General features: G+C 48.2%; 1 protein-coding gene across 2 annotated transcripts in view; it reads left to right on the top strand.

Moving 5' to 3' along the window:
* Positions 1 to 15,770, top strand: part of sema3b (sema domain, immunoglobulin domain (Ig), short basic domain, secreted, (semaphorin) 3B) — a 94,383-nt gene that overhangs the window by 55,912 nt on the left and 22,701 nt on the right. For both annotated transcript variants that reach the window (XM_042303954.1, XM_042303955.1), the window contains exons 2-3: positions 13,970 to 14,315; positions 15,336 to 15,493. In XM_042303954.1, the coding sequence (XP_042159888.1) occupies positions 14,129 to 14,315; positions 15,336 to 15,493 (345 nt within the window). In that variant the 5' untranslated portion in view covers positions 13,970 to 14,128. The remainder of the gene's footprint in view (positions 1 to 13,969; positions 14,316 to 15,335; positions 15,494 to 15,770) is intronic.

Raw genomic sequence — 15,770 nt, 5'->3', positions numbered from 1 at the left:
CTCTCCTTCCCTCTCACACTCTCTCTCCTTCCCTCTCCCTCTCACCTTCCCTCTCTCTCTCTCCTTCCCTCTCACACTCTCTCTCCTTCCCTCTCACACTCTCTCCCTCTCACACTCCTCCTTCCCTCTCTCTCCTTCCCTCTCACACTCTCTCCTTCCTCTCCCTCTCACACTCTCTCTCCTTCCCTCTCACACTCTCTCTCCTTCCCTCTCACACTCCTTCCCTCTCTCCTTCCTTCCCTCTCACACTCTCTCTCCTTCCCTCTCACACTCTCCCTTCCCTCACACTCTCTCTCCTTCCCTCTCACACTCTCTCTCTCCTTCCCTCTCACACTCTCTCTCCTTCCCTCTCACACTCTCTCTCCTTCCCTCTCACTCTCTCTCTTCCCTCTCACACTCTCTCTCACTTCCCTTCCCTCCCTCTCACTCTCTCTCCTTCCCTCCTCTCTCTCCTTCCCTCTCACACTCTCTCTCCCTCTCACTCCTCTCTCCTTCCCTCACACTCTCTCTCTTCCTTCCCTCTCACACTCTCTCTCCCTTCCCTCTCACTCTCTCTCCTTCCTCCCTTCCCTCTCACACTCTCTCTCCTTCCCTCTCACACTCTCTCTCCTTCCCTCTCACACTCTCTCTCCTTCCCTCTCACACTCTCTCTCCTTCCCTCTCACACTCTCTCTCCTTCCCTCTCACACTCTCTCCTTCCTCTCACACTCTCTCTCCTTCCCTCTCACACTCTCTCTCCTTCCCTCTCACACTCTCTCTCCTTCCCTCTCTTCTCCCTTCCCTCTCACACTCTCTCTCCTTCCCTCTCACACTCTCTCTCCTTCCCTCTCACACTCTCTCTTCCTTCCCTCTCCTTCCCTCTCACACACTCTCTTCCCTCTCACACTTCCCTTCCCTCTCACACTCTCTCTCCTTCCCTTCCCTTCCCTCTCACTCTTCCCTCTCACACTCTCTCTCTCCTCCCTCTCTCTCTCCTTCCCTCTCACACTCTCTCCTTCCTTCCCTCTCACTCCTTCCTCTCTCTCTCTCTCCTTCCCTCTCACACACTCTCTCTCCTTCCCTCTCACTTCCCTCTCACACTCTCTCCTTCCCTCTCACACTCTCCCCTTCCCTCTCTCTCTCTCCTTCCCTCTCACACTCTCTCTCCTTCCCTCTCCACTCTCTCCTTCCCTCTCACACTCTCTCTCCCCTTCCCTCTCACCTTCCCTCTCTCTCTCTCCCTTCCCTCACACTCTCTCTCCTTCCCTCTCACACTCTCTCTCCTTCCCTCTCTCACACTCTCTCTCCTTCCCTCTCACACTCTCTCTCCTTCCCTCTCACACTCTCTCTCCTTCCCTCTCACACTCTCTCTCCTTCCCTCTCACACTCTCTCCCTTCCCTCTCACACTCTCTCTCCTTCCCTCTCACACTCTCTCTCCTTCCCTTCCCTCACACTCTCTCTCCTTCCCTTCCCTCTCACACTCTCTCTCCTTCCCTCTCACACTCTCTCTCCTTCCCTCTCACACTCTCTCTCCTTCCCTCTCACACTCTCTCTCCTTCCCTCTCACACTCTCTTCCCTCCTTCCTTCCCTCTCACACTCTCTCTCCTTCCCTCCCTCTCTCCTTCCCTCTCACACTCTCTCTCCTTCCCTCTCACACTCTCTCTCCTTCCCTCTCCCTCTCTCTCCTTCCCTCTCCCTCTCACTCTCTCTCCTTCCCTCTCACACTCTCTCTTCCCTCTTCCCTCTCACACTCTCTCTCCTTCCCTCTCACACTCTCTCTCCTTCCCTCTCACACTCTCTCTCTCTTCCCTCTCACACTCTCTCTCTTCCTCTCCACTTCCTCCTTCCCTCTCACACTCTCTCTCCTTCCCTCTCACACTCTCTCTCCTTCCCTCTCACACTCTCTCTCCTTCCCTCTCACACTCTCTCCTTCCCTCTCACACTCTCTCTCCTTCCCTCTCACACTCTCTCTCCTTCCCTCTCACACTCTCTCTCCTTCCCTCTCACACTCTCTCTCCTTCCCTCTCACACACTCTCTCTCCTTCCCTCTCACACTCTCTCTCCTTCCCTCTCACACACTCTCTCCCTTCCCTCTCACACTCTCTCTCCTTCCCTCTCACACTCTCTCTCTTCCCTCTCAAACTCTCTCTCCTTCCCTCTCACACTCTCTCTCCTTCCCTCTCACACTCTCTCTCCTTCCCTCTCACACTCTCTCCTTCCCTCTCACACTCTCTCCTTCCCTCTCACACTCTCTCTCCTTCCCTCTCACACTCTTGGCTAATGAAGCTGAAATAAATAAGTGTCAGGCGGCCAATGGTTTTATTAAGATGCATTATGGTGCTTGTGGGGAGGCTCAGAGCTCAGTGAGGATGGGTTGTAGTGCTTTGAGGGGCTGACAATAGTACCCTTCAACTGACGGGAGCTTAAGGAGACATGGGGGACAATGGGACCTGGCCTTTTTATCTCAGGACAGGAGCTGCTGACAACCCAACACTCTCTCTCTCTCTCTCTCTCTCTGTCTGTCTGTCTGTCTGTCTGTCTGTCTGTCTGTCTGTCTGTCTGTCTGTCTGTCTGTCTGTCTGTCTGTCTGTCTGTCTGTCTGTCTGTCTGTCTGTCTGTCTGTCTCTCTCTCTCTCTTGTGAGTAGTGTTCTCTGTGTCGGAGTTAATGTGGCACTTCTGGTCCCTCACTGTTCTGTTCTGCTCTGGGACCTGGGACTTTATGAGAGCCCTGCTGTCTTAACACCTCAGTAGGCCCATTATTCATGCTCTGCCGTGCCAAGACCATACACTGACTGCACTGATATAGGACTGTGAGCTGGGACTCAGATATAGATCTGTGAGCTGGGACTCAGATATAGAACTGTGAGCTGGGACTCAGATGTAGATCTGTGAGCTGGGACTCAGATATAGGACTGTGAGTTGGGACTCAGATATAAATCTGTGAGCTGGGACTCGGATATAGGATTGTGAGCTGGGACTCAGATATAGGACTGTGAGCTGGGACTCAGATATAGGACTGTGAGCTGGGACTCAGATATAGGACTGTGAGCTGGGACTCCGATATAGGACTGTGAGCTGGGACTCCGATATAGGACTGTGAGCTGGGACTCCGATATAGGACTGTGAGCTGGGACTCCGATATAGGACTGTGAGCTGGGACTCCGATATAAATCTGTGAGCTGGGACTCAGACATAGATCTGTGAGCTGGGACTCAGATATAGAACTGTGAGCTGGGACCAAATATATAGAACTGTGAGCTGGGACTCAGATATAGAACTGTGAGCTGGGACTCAGATATAGAACTGTGAGCTGGGACTCAGATGTAGATCTGTGAGCTGGGACTCAGATATAGGACTGTGAGATGGGACTCAGATATAAATCTGTGAGCTGGGACTCCGATATAGGATTGTGAGCTGGGACTCAGATATAGGACTGTGAGCTGGGACTCAGATATAGGACTGTGAGCTGGGACTCCGATATAGGACTGTGAGCTGGGACTCCGATATAGGACTGTGAGCTGGGACTCCGATATAGAACTGTGAGCTGGGACTCAGATGTAGATCTGTGAGCTGGGACTCCGATATAGGACTGTGAGCTGGGACTCAGATATAGGACTGTGAGCTGGGACTCAGATATAGGACTGTGAGCTGAGACTCTGATATAGGACTGTGAGCTGGGACTCCGATATAGGACTGTGAGCTTGGACTCCGATATAGGGCTGTGAGCTGGGACTCCGATATAGGATGGTAAGCTGGGACTCCGATATAGGACTGTGAGCTGGGACTCCGATATAGGACTGTGAGCTGGGACTCAGATATAGGACTGTGAGCTGGGGCTCAGATATAGGACTGTGAGATGAGACTCAGATATAGAACTGTGAGTTGGGACTCAGATATATATCTGTGAGCTGGGACTCAGATATAAAACTGTGAGCTGGGACTCAGATATAGAACTGTGAGCTGGGACTCAGAAAAGGACTGTGAGTTGGGACTCAGATATAGATCTGTGAGCTGGGACTCAGATATAGAACTGTGAGCTGGGACTCAGATATAGGACTGTGAGCTGGGACTCAGATATAGAACTGTGAGCTGGGACTCAGATGTATCTGTGAGAACAGTGACCTGGGACTCAGATATAGAACTGTGAGCTGGGACTCAGATATAGATCTGTGAGCTGGGACTCAGATATAGAACACTTATTTTTAGTGCCCAGATTTTAGGCTAAGGACTATGTTGTCGGTTGTGCAGGTATGTTGCGAAGGTCAGTTATATTTCTGCCTCCCTACTCCAAACCATACCACACACACACACACACACACACACACACACACACACACACACACACACACACACACACACACACACACACACACACACACACACACACACAGCAGCAGCAGATAGGCTGTGAGGCTTTGTGGGTTAGAGAGCCTGTGGATACATTAACTAGACCTAGACATCTGGCTCTCCATCCCTCCATCCCTCCCAGCTCTCACATTTAAATGGTCTGTACTGGGACCACACTACCTCCCTACTGTGTAAGCCCAGCCTAATGGGGTCCCTACTGAGGGTAACACTCTAACAGACAGTCGCAGGTAGAGCCAGAGGCAGAGAGGCAGTGATTTAGAGCAGAGTTCAGGCCCACATTAGTCCATCTGAGGACTTCAATATGTCCTGGCTGCTGGTGACGAGCCCTGGGGGAACTGGATATGGGGAAGAGCAACAGATGACTGTGTGCTGGAAGCATGAGGCCACCGACCGTCCATCTCCCCCTCTTCTGTTTTAAAATCCCCACTGACCAATAGACACTGAGCTCCTCAACACTGCATGCTATTGAGTTTCCTAACCCCTCTCTCTCTTTCTCTCTCTCTCTCTCTCTCTCTCTCTCTGAGCAACTTCCGCACTCCTCATAGAGAGAAAGAGAGGGGGATGGAGAGAGAGAATGAGACAGATAGGAGAAAGACAGAGGAGAGAGACACAGCTGCACTTCCTAACCTCCTGCCCAATGTATGACCATATTAGCGAGACTTATTTCCCTCAGATTACACAGATCCACAAAGAATTCGAAAATAAATCCACTTTTGATAAACTCCCATAGCTACTGGGTGAAATTCCACAGTGTGCATCACAGCAGCAAGATTTGTGACCTGTTGCCACGAGAAAAGGGCAACCAGTGAATAACAAACACCATTGTAAATACAACCCATATTTATGCTTATTTATTTTCCCTTGTGTACTTTAACCATTTGTACATTGTTACAACACTGTATATATATATATAATATGACATTTGTAATGTCTTTATTGTTTTGAAACTTCTGTATGTATAATGTGTAATGTTTACTGTTAATTTGTATTGTTTATTTAAATTTTGCATATTATCTACCTCACTTGTTTTGGCAAAGTTAACACGTTTCCCATGCCAATAAAACCCCTTGAATTGAATTGACACAGAGACAGAGACAGATAGGAGAAAGACAGAGGGGATAGAGAGACAGACAGACAGAGACAGATAGGAGAAAGACAGAGGGGATAGAGAGACAGACAGAGACAGAGACAGATAGGAGAAAGACAGAGGGGATAGAGACAGACAGAGACAGAGACAGATAGGAGAAAGACAGAGGGGATAGAGAGACAGACAGAGACAGATAGGAGAAAGACAGAGGGGATAGAGACAGACAGAGAAAGACAGAGGGGATAGGAGAAAGACAGATAGGAGAAAGACAGAGGGGATAGAGACAGACAGAGACAGATAGACAGATAGGAGAAAGACAGAGGAGGGATAGAGAGACAGACAGACAGATAGAGAAAGACAGAGGGGATAGAGAGACAGACAGAGACAGACAGAGGGATAGAGAGACAAAGACAGATAGGAACAGAGACAGATAGAGAAGACAGGGGATAGAGAGACAGACAGAGACAGAGACAGATAGGAGAAAGACAGAGGGGATAGAGAGACAGACAGAGACAGATAGGAGAAAGACAGAGGGGATAGAGAGACAGAGACAGACAGATAGGAGAAAGACAGAGGGGATAGAGAGACAGACAGAGACAGAGACAGATAGGAGAAAGACAGAGGGGATAGAGACAGACAGAGACAGAGACAGATAGGAGAAAGACAGAGGGGATAGACAGACAGAGACAGAGACAGATAGGAGAAAGACAGAGGGGATAGAGACAGACAGAGACAGAGACAGATAGGAGAAAGACAGAGGGGATAGAGAGAGAGACAGATAGGAGAAAGACAGAGGGGATAGAGAGACAGACAGAGACAGAGACAGATAGGAGAAAGACAGAGGGGATAGAGAGAGAGACAGAGACAGATAGGAGAAAGACAGAGGGGATAGAGAGACAGAGACAGATAGGAGAAAGACAGAGGGGATAGAGAGACAGACAGAGACAGAGACAGATAGGAGAAAGACAGAGGGGATAGAGAGACAGACAGAGACAGATAGGAGAAAGACAGAGGACAGACAGACAGAGACAGATAGGAGAAAGACAGAGGGATAGAGAGACAGACAGAGACAGATAGGAGAAAGACAGAGGGGATAGAGAGACAGACAGAGACAGATAGAGAAAGACAGAGGGGATAGAGAGACAGAGACAGATAGGAGAAAGACAGAGGGGATAGAGACAGACAGACAGAGACAGATAGGAGAAAGACAGAGGGATAGAGAGACAGACAGAGACAGAGAAGACAGAGATAGAGACAGAAAGACAGAGGGGATAGAGACAGACAGAGACAGATAGGAGAAAGACAGAGGGGATAGAGACAGACAGAGACAGAGACAGATAGGAGAAAGACAGAGGGGATAGAGAGACAGACAGAGACAGAGACAGATAGGAGAAAGACAGAGGGGATAGAGACAGACAGAGACAGAGACAGATAGGAGAAAGACAGAGGGGATAGAGAGACAGAGACAGAGGGACAGAGAGATAGAGAGAGACAGATAGGAGAAAGACAGAGGGATAGACAGACAGAGAGACAGATAGGAGAAAGACAGAGGGGATAGAGAGAGACAGAGACAGAGAGAAAGACAGAGGGGATAGAGAGACAGACAGAGACAGAGACAGATAGGAGAAAGACAGAGGGGATAGAGAGACAGACAGATAGGAGAAAGACAGATAGAGAGACAGAGAGACAGAAGACAGAGGGGAAGAGACAGAGGGGATAGAGAGACAGACAGAGACAGAGACAGATAGGAGAAAGACAGAGGGGATAGAGAGAGAGACAGAGACAGATAGGAGAAAGACAGAGGGGATAGAGAGACAGACAGAGACAGATAGGAGAAAGACAGAGGGGATAGAGACAGACAGACAGAGACAGAGAGAGACAGAGACAGATAGACAGAGAAAGACAGAGGGGATAGAGAGACAGGGGATAGAGAGAGAGACAGATAGGAGACAGAGGGGATAGAGAGACAGACAGAGACAGAGACAGATAGGAGAAAGACAGAGGGGATAGAGAGACACAGATAGAGAGAAAGACAGAGACAGGATAGGAGAGACAGAGACAGAGAAAGAAAGACAGAGGGGATAGAGAGACAGACAGAGACAGAGACAGATAGGAGAAAGACAGAGGGGATAGAGGAGAAGACAGAGACAGATAGGAGAAAGACAGAGGGGATAGAGAGAAAGACAGAGACAGATAGGAGAAAGACAGAGGGATAGAAAGACAGAGGGGATAGATAGAGAGAGAGACAGAGACAGAGACAGAGGGGATAGAGAGACAGACAGACAGAGGGATAAAGACAGAGATAGGAGAAAGACAGAGGGGATAAAGAGAAAGACAGACAGAGGGGATAGAGAGAAAGACAGAGGGGATAAAGAGAGATAGAGAAAGACAGAGGGGAGAAAGACAGAGGGGATAGAGAAAGACAGACAGATAAAGACAGAGACAGATAGGAGAAAGACAGAGGGGATAGAGAGAAAGACAGATAGAGGAGAAAGACAGAGGGGATAGAGAGACAGACAGAGACAGAGACAGATAGGAGAAAGACAGAGGGGATAGAGAGACAGACAGAGACAGATAGGAGAAAGACAGGGGGATAGAGAGACAGACAGAGACAGATAGGAGAAAGACAGATAGAGACAGAGACAGAGACAGATAGGAGAAAGACAGAGGGGATAGAGACAGACAGAGACAGAGACAGATAGGAGAAAGACAGAGGGGATAGAGAGACAGACAGAGACAGATAGGAGAAAGACAGGGGGATAGAGATAAAGACAGAGACAGATAGGAGAAAGACAGAGGGGATAGAGAGACAGACAGAGACAGATAGGAGAAAGACAGAGGGGATAGAGAGAGACAGACAGAGACAGATAGGAGAAAGACAGAGGGGATAGAGAGACAGACAGAGACAGATAGGAGAAAGACAGAGGGGATAGAGAGACAGACAGAGACAGATAGGAGAAAGACAGAGGGGATAGAGACAGACAGACAGAGACAGAGACAGAGAAAGACAGAGGGATAGAGAGACAGAGACAGATAGGAGAAAGACAGAGGGGATAGAGACAGACAGAGACAGATAGGAGGGGATAGAGAGACAGACAGAGACAGATAGGAGAAGACAGAGATAGAGACAGACAGAGACAGGATAGGAGAAAGACAGAGGGATAGAGAGACAGACAGAGACAGATAGGAGAAAGACAGAGGGGATAGAGATAGACAGAGAAAGACAGAGGGATAGAGAGACAGACAGAGACAGATAGGAAAAGACAGAGGGGATAGAGACAGACAGAGACAGATAGGAGAAAGACAGAGGGGATAGAGAGACAGACAGAGACAGAGACAGATAGGAGAAAGACAGAGGGGATAGAGACAGACAGAGACAGAGACAGATAGGAGAAAGACAGAGGGGATAGAGAGACAGAGACAGATAGGAGAAAGACAGAGAGAGAGAGATAGAGAAAGAGACAGGAGAAAAAACGAGAGTGGAGGTGACAAGGAGAAAGAATGAGAAGGAGAGAGGGAGTCGTATTGTATTGAAGGTGCCAACAGGGAGGTTACTGAGGTACTTGATGTTCAAGGAGGCTATTTCCACTGAAACACGTTATTGTTGTGGCTGTCTGAGGAGAGGGTTCAAAGCAGTGAAAGATTTTGATTGTGTGTGTGATGTACATTCCTTTGTGGTGTGTGTGTGATGTACATTCCTTTGTTGTGTGTGTGATGTGCATTCCTTTGTTGTGTGTGTGATGTACATTCCTTTGTGGTGTGTGTGTGATGTACATTCCTTTGTGGTGTGTGTGATGTGCATTCCTTTGTGGTGTGTGTGTGATGTGCATTCCTTTGTGGTGTGTGATGTGCATTCCTTTGTGGTGATGTGCATTCCTTTGTGGTGTGTGTGTGATGTGCATTCCTTTGTGGTGTGTGTGATGTGCATTCCTTTGTGCATTGTGATGTGCATTCCTTTGTGGTGTGTGTGTGATGTGCATTCCTTTGTGGTGTGTGTGTGATGTGCATTCCTTTGTGGTGTGTGTGATGTGCATTCCTTTGTGGTGTGTGTGTGATGTGCATTCCTTTGTGGTGTGTGTGATGTGCATTCCTTTGTGGTGTGATGTGTGTGATGTGATGTGCATTCCTTTGTGGTTCCTTTGTGTGTGTGTGATGTGCATTCCTTTGTGGTGTGTGTTTGTGATGTGCATTCCTTTGTGGTGTGTGTGATGTGCATTCCTTTGTGTGTGGTGATGTGTGTGATGTGCATTCCTTTGTGGTGTGTGATGTGTGGTGTGTGTGTGATGTGCATTCCTTTGTGGTGTGTGTGTGATGTGCATTCCTTTGTGGTGTGTGTGTGATGTGCATTCCTTTGTGTGTGTGTGATGTGCATTCCTTTGTGGTGTGTGTGTGATGTGCATTCCTTTGTGGTGTGTGTGATGTGCATTCCTTTGTGGTGTGTGTGATGTGCATTCCTTTGTGGTGTGTGTGTGATGTGCATTCCTTTGTGGTGTGTGTGTGATGTGCATTCCTTTGTGGTGTGTGTGTGATGTGCATTCCTTTGTGGTGTGTGTGTGATGTGCATTCCTTTGTGGTGTGTGTGTGATGTGCATTCCTTGTGATGTGCATTCCTTTGTGTGTGTGTGATGTGTGTGATGTGCATTCCTTTGTTGATGTGCATTCCTTTGTGGGCATTCCTTTGTGGTGTGTGTGTGATGTGCATTCCTTTGTGGTGTGTGTGTGATGTGCATTCCTTTGTGGTGTGTGTGTGATGTACATTCCTTTGTGGTTGTTGTGATGTGCATTCCTTTGTGGTGTGTGTGTGATGTGCATTCCTTTGTGGTGTGTGTGTGTGTGATGTGCATTCCTTTGTGGTGTGTGTGTGATGTGCATTCCTTTGTGGTGTGTGTGTGATGTGCATTCCTTTGTGTGTGATGTGCATTCCTTTGTGGTGTGTGTGTGATGTGCATTCCTTTGTGGTGTGTGTGTGATGTGCATTCCTTTGTGGTGTGTGTGTGTGTGTGATGTGCATTCCTTTGTGGTGTGTGTGTGTGTGATGTGCATTCCTTTGTGGTGTGTGTGATGTGCATTCCTTTGTGCATTCCTTTTGTGGTGTGTGTGTGATGTGCATTCCTTTGTGGTGTGTGTGTGATGTGCATTCCTTTGTGGTGTGTGTGTGATGTGCATTCCTTTGTGTGTGTGTTCCTTTGTGTGTGATGTGCATTCCTTTGTGGTGTGTGTGATGTGTTCCTTTGTGTGTGTGATGTGCATTCCTTTGTGGTGTGTGTGTGATGTGCATTCCTTTGTGGTGTGGTGTTCCTTTGTGTGTGTGTGATTCATTCCTTTGTGGTGTGTTCCTTTGTGTGTGTGTGTGATGTGCATTCCTTTGTGGTGTGTGTGTGATGTGCATTCCTTTGTGGTGTGTGTGTGATGTGCATTCCTTTGTGTGTGTTCATTCCTTTGTGGTGTGTGTGTGATGTGCATTCCTTTGTGTGTTCCTTTGTGTGTGTGATGTGCATTCCTTTGTGGTGTGTGTGATGTGCATTCCTTTGTGGTGTGTGTGTGTGATGTGCATTCCTTTGTGGTGTGTGTGTGATGTGCATTCCTTCCTTTGTGGTGTGTGTGTGATGTGCATTCCTTTGTGTGTGTGTGTGTGATGTGCATTCCTTTGTGGTGTGTGTGATGTGCATTCCTTTGTGGTGTGTGTGTGATGTGCATTCCTTTGTGGTGTGTGTGTGATGTGCATTCCTTTGTGGTGTGTGTGCATTCCTTTGTGGTGTGTGTGATGTGCATTCCTTTGTGGTGTGTGTGTGATGTGCATTCCTTTGTGGTGTGTGTGATGTGCATGTGCATTCCTTTGTGGTGTGTGTGTGATGTGCATTCCTTTGTGGTGTGTGTGTGATGTGCATTCCTTTGTGGTGTGTGTGTGATGTGCATTCCTTTGTGTGTGTGTGTGTGATGTGCATTCCTTTGTGGTGTGTGTGATGTGCATTCCTTTGTGGTGTGTGTGTGATGTGCATTCCTTTGTGTGTGTGTGTGATGTGCATTCCTTTGTGGTGTGTGTGTGATGTGCATTCCTTTGTGTGTGTGTGTGATGTGCATTCCTTTGTGGTGTGTGTGATGTGCATTCCTTTGTGGTGTGTGTGTGATGTGCATTCCTTTGTGGTGTGTGTGATGTGCATTCCTTTGTGGTGTGTTTGTGTGATGTGGTGTGTGTGTGATGTGCATTCCTTTGTGGTGTGTGTGTGATGTGCATTCCTTTGTGGTGTGTGTGTGATGTGCATTCCTTTGTGGTGTGTGTGATGTGCATTCCTTTGTGGTGTGTGTGATGTGCATTCCTTTGTGGTGTGTGTGATGTGCATTCCTTTGTGGTGTGTGTGTGATGTGCATTCCTTTGTGGTGTGTGTGTGATGTGCATTCCTTTGTGGTGTGTGTGATGATGCATTCCTTTGTGGTGTGTGTGATGTGCATTCCTTTGTGGTGTGATGTGCATTCCTTTGTGTGTGTGATGTGCATTCCTTTGTGGTGTGTGTGATGTGCATTCATTCCTTTGTGGTGTGTGATGTGCATTCCTTTGTTGTGTGTGTGATGTTCCTTTGTGTGTGTGTGTGCATTCCTTTGTGGTGTGTGTGTGATGTGCATTCCTTTGTGGTGTGTGTGTGCATTCCTTTGTGATGTGCATTCCTTTGTGGTGTGTGTGATGTGCATTCCTTTGTGGTGTGTGTGTGATGTGCATTCCTTTGTGGTGTGTGTGTGATGATTCCTTTGTGCATTCCTTTGTGGTGTGTGTGATGTGCATTCCTTTGTGGTGTGTGTTCCTTTGTGGTGTGATGTGCATTCCTTTGTGGTGTGTGTGATGTGCATTCCTTTGTGGTGTGTGTGATGTGCATTCCTTTGTGGTGTGTGATGTGATGTGCATTCCTTTGTGGTGTGTGTGATGTGCATTCCTTTGTGGTGTGTGTGTGATGTGCATTCCTTTGTGGTGTGTGTGTGATGTGCATTCCTTTGTGGTGTGTGTGTGATGTGCATTCCTTTGTGGTGTGTGTGTGATGTGCATTCCTTTGTTGTGTGTGTGATGTGCATTCCTTTGTTGTGTGTGTGTGATGTGCATTCCTTTGATGTGCATTCCTTTGTTGTGTGTGTGATGTGCATTCCTTTGTGTGTGATGTGTGTGTGTGATGTGCATTCCTTTGTGGTGTGCATTCCTTTGTGGTGTGTGTGTGATGTGCATTCCTTTGTGGTGTGTGTGTGATGTGATGTGCATTCCTTTGTGGTGTGTGTGTGATGTGCATTCCTTTGTGGTGTGTGTGTGATGTGCATTCCTTTGTGGTGTGTGTGCATTCCTTTGTGGTGTGTGTGTGATGTGCATTCCTTTGTGGTGTGTGTGCGTGCATTCCTTTGTGCATTCCTTTGTTGTGTGTGTGTGATGTGCATTCCTTTGTGGTGTGTGTGATGATGTGCATTCCTTTGTGGTGTGTGTGTGATGTGCATTCCTTTGTGGTGTGTGTGATGTGCATTCCTTTGTGGTGTGTGTGTGATGTGCATTCCTTTGTGGTGTGTGTGTGATGTGCATTCCTTTGTTGTGTGTGTGATGTGCATTCCTTTGTGGTGTGTGTGTGATGTGCATTCCTTTGTGGTGTGTGTGCGTGTGTGTGTATGTGAGAGTGCATGTCCGTTTTCTGTACGCTAGTGCATGTGAAAATGTGCACTGTACAGTATGTGTGTCACATACCAGGAGCCTGGTAAAATAGCTGTAGAAGTGTCCATGCACACACATATCCCAGCATCCTATCCCTTTGACTGGCCAGTTCATTTGCAGTGCACTTCATTAGTGGTTGCCGGTAATGAGGAAAAGTCATCTGGTGTAAAATGATCTGCCAGTTGGATAGCAGAGACACAGAGAGGAATGAGAAGACATGCCATCCCAGGCCATGTTGGCGCTGCCACAGAGGGGGCGCTTGTGTTGGGGATTAGACTGGACATGGCACTGGGCCACCCAACATATCTCACCCCACATATCTTTCACTGGGCCCCTACCACACCCAGCTTACCATGTCCTCCCCATCCCCTGCCCCCCATAGAGGTGACCAGGGCTGGGTGTTTGATGGGCCTTGGATGGTGTCCCGTAATGTGAATCGATTACAGCTGGTCTTTATAGAAGCTGGCATTAACAGGAGTGGGGCTGGGCATCAGCCATTAGCCTCTGTGCCTGACTAAAATTACCCCCTGGTGCTAGAAGAGGAAGGAGGGGAGGAGTGGAGGAGGGGAGGAGTGGAGGAGGGGAGGAGGGGGGAGGAGGGGAGGAGTGGAGGAGTGGAGGAGGGGAGGAGTGGAGGAGGGGAGGAGGGGAGGAGTGGAGGAGTGGAGGAGTGGAGGAGGGGAGGAGGGGAGGAGTGGAGGAGTGGAGGAAGGGAGGAGTGGAGGAGGGGAGGAGGGGAGGAGTGGAGGAGGGGATGAGGGGAGGAGTGGAGGAGTGGAGGAGGGGAGGGTGGGATAGAGATCTACCTTTGTCGGCCGGCTTTGTAAAGTGTGCCTCTGCTTGATTATTTTTAGGTTCCAGTGTGAGAAGCTGCTTCAGTCCCATCAGAGCTGAGAGGTGTACGGTACAGCAGACGCAGAACAGGGAACACCTGATTGGAGAGGAGCGTGACGACAACATCCCAACCCATTCCAACGCTAGCCGTGCCAGGCTACTGCCAACCCCAGGACGCCATGATGATGACCGTAATGATGATGATGGCGATGATGGTGACATGTAGCTCCCTGCTCCTCTTGGGGCTCAAGGCCTCCCAGGTCTCGTCCAGTGGAATCCCCAAGACCAGCGACTCCTCTTCACCCTCCTCATCCTCCTCACACCCATTCTCCTCCTCCTCCCCTCGCATGAAGCTCTCCTACAAAGGTAAGGCCTGCTATGCTCCAGTTACTATAATATAGAGGCATATCCTTTTCATAAACACCTCTGAACAGTAGCCAGCAGGACTAATGTGGTCACTGTTGTTCTTGGCCGGGCTCACTGGAACAGGGTTGGGTTCTGTCTCGTGAGTCACTTCAATGTAAGATGTCAGCTCAATGATGAACAAACCCACACAAATTAGGTGCTTTTCTATCCTGCACAAAACACACACACACCCACTTTCCAGTTTAAGAATGGCCGGAAAGTAGCTACTTTACCAGCAGTTCAGAAACCTACAAGTGTTCCAGAACTACTACTCATCTACATGATGACACAGGCCCTGTTCGGAGAATGTGCCATTAAATCATGGGATATCCCTGTCTCCACGGTTACAGTTGAACACTGACAGGGTTCCCCAGTGAGAGAGGAGATTAGGCCAAGGAGAGGAGAGCATGACACTTGCAAGGCTAGGGCTGTGGGTTTATATTCATTGAGTCACCCTTACATTACTGTGAGAAGCTTTGGATAAAAGTGTCTGCGAAACGGCATATATTTGTATTATTATATTATGAGAAGAGAATCTTAGAAGCCCTGCTCAGACAGCTGATTCCAAAGCTGTAACAGAGACCAGGCTGCTGAGGGGAGGACGGCTCATAGTAATGGATGGAACAGAGCGAATGGAATGACGTAAACCATGTGTTGGATGTATTTGATACCATTCCACTGATTCCGCTCCAGCCATTACCACGAGCCGGTCCTTCCCAATTAACGTGCCACCAACCTCCTGTGCCATTCTGACGAGTGAAACCACTGCCCTGGACTGACCCTGGCAGTAGAACTAAACAACCACTTCCAGTTGTATGGCCTTGTAAAAAACGTCATAACCATCAAATAGGGACTCATTTATCGACATAAGCAGAGCAAAACACCTATTTGCTCTGATGTAAAATGTACATTTCAGGGCCCTTTTGACTAGGAGAGTTCAATGTAATGTCTGTATGATCCACTGTGTGTGTTGTGTTTCAGAGCTGCAGCAGTTCCATGGCGTGCGGCGGTTTGAGCTGGAGCGCTCGTGCTGTTTCAGCGCTCTTTTATTGGATGAGGAGAGAGGACGGCTGTTCGTGGGCGCACGCAACTTCCTCTTGTCACTCAGCCTGGATAACATCGCCAAGCAGGAGCACAAGGTCAGTCTGCCTGTCATCCATTAATCAATCAATCAATGACCAATTTACCCCATGCTATGTGAAAATGTTTACACTAATGTTAGTGAATATCATAAATCTGACATTTTCATGAAACTGAAAAAGTAATTTTACATTGATATTTCCTGTGTGTCATTTGACATACATTCAAATGGTCCAATGATCCATTTTTGTAAAGAATGTGATGTTAAGATAAGATGACCCAGGTTTGGACACACAGATATCTTTGTTATGGTAGATAATCGTAGAGATAACACAA

Source organism: Oncorhynchus tshawytscha, linkage group LG22, assembly GCF_018296145.1.
Source record: "Oncorhynchus tshawytscha isolate Ot180627B linkage group LG22, Otsh_v2.0, whole genome shotgun sequence".
Classification (NCBI taxonomy): Eukaryota; Metazoa; Chordata; class Actinopteri; order Salmoniformes; family Salmonidae; genus Oncorhynchus; species Oncorhynchus tshawytscha.
The sequence above is the reverse complement of the archived record's forward strand: the minus strand, read 5'-3'. Positions and strand labels throughout refer to the sequence as shown.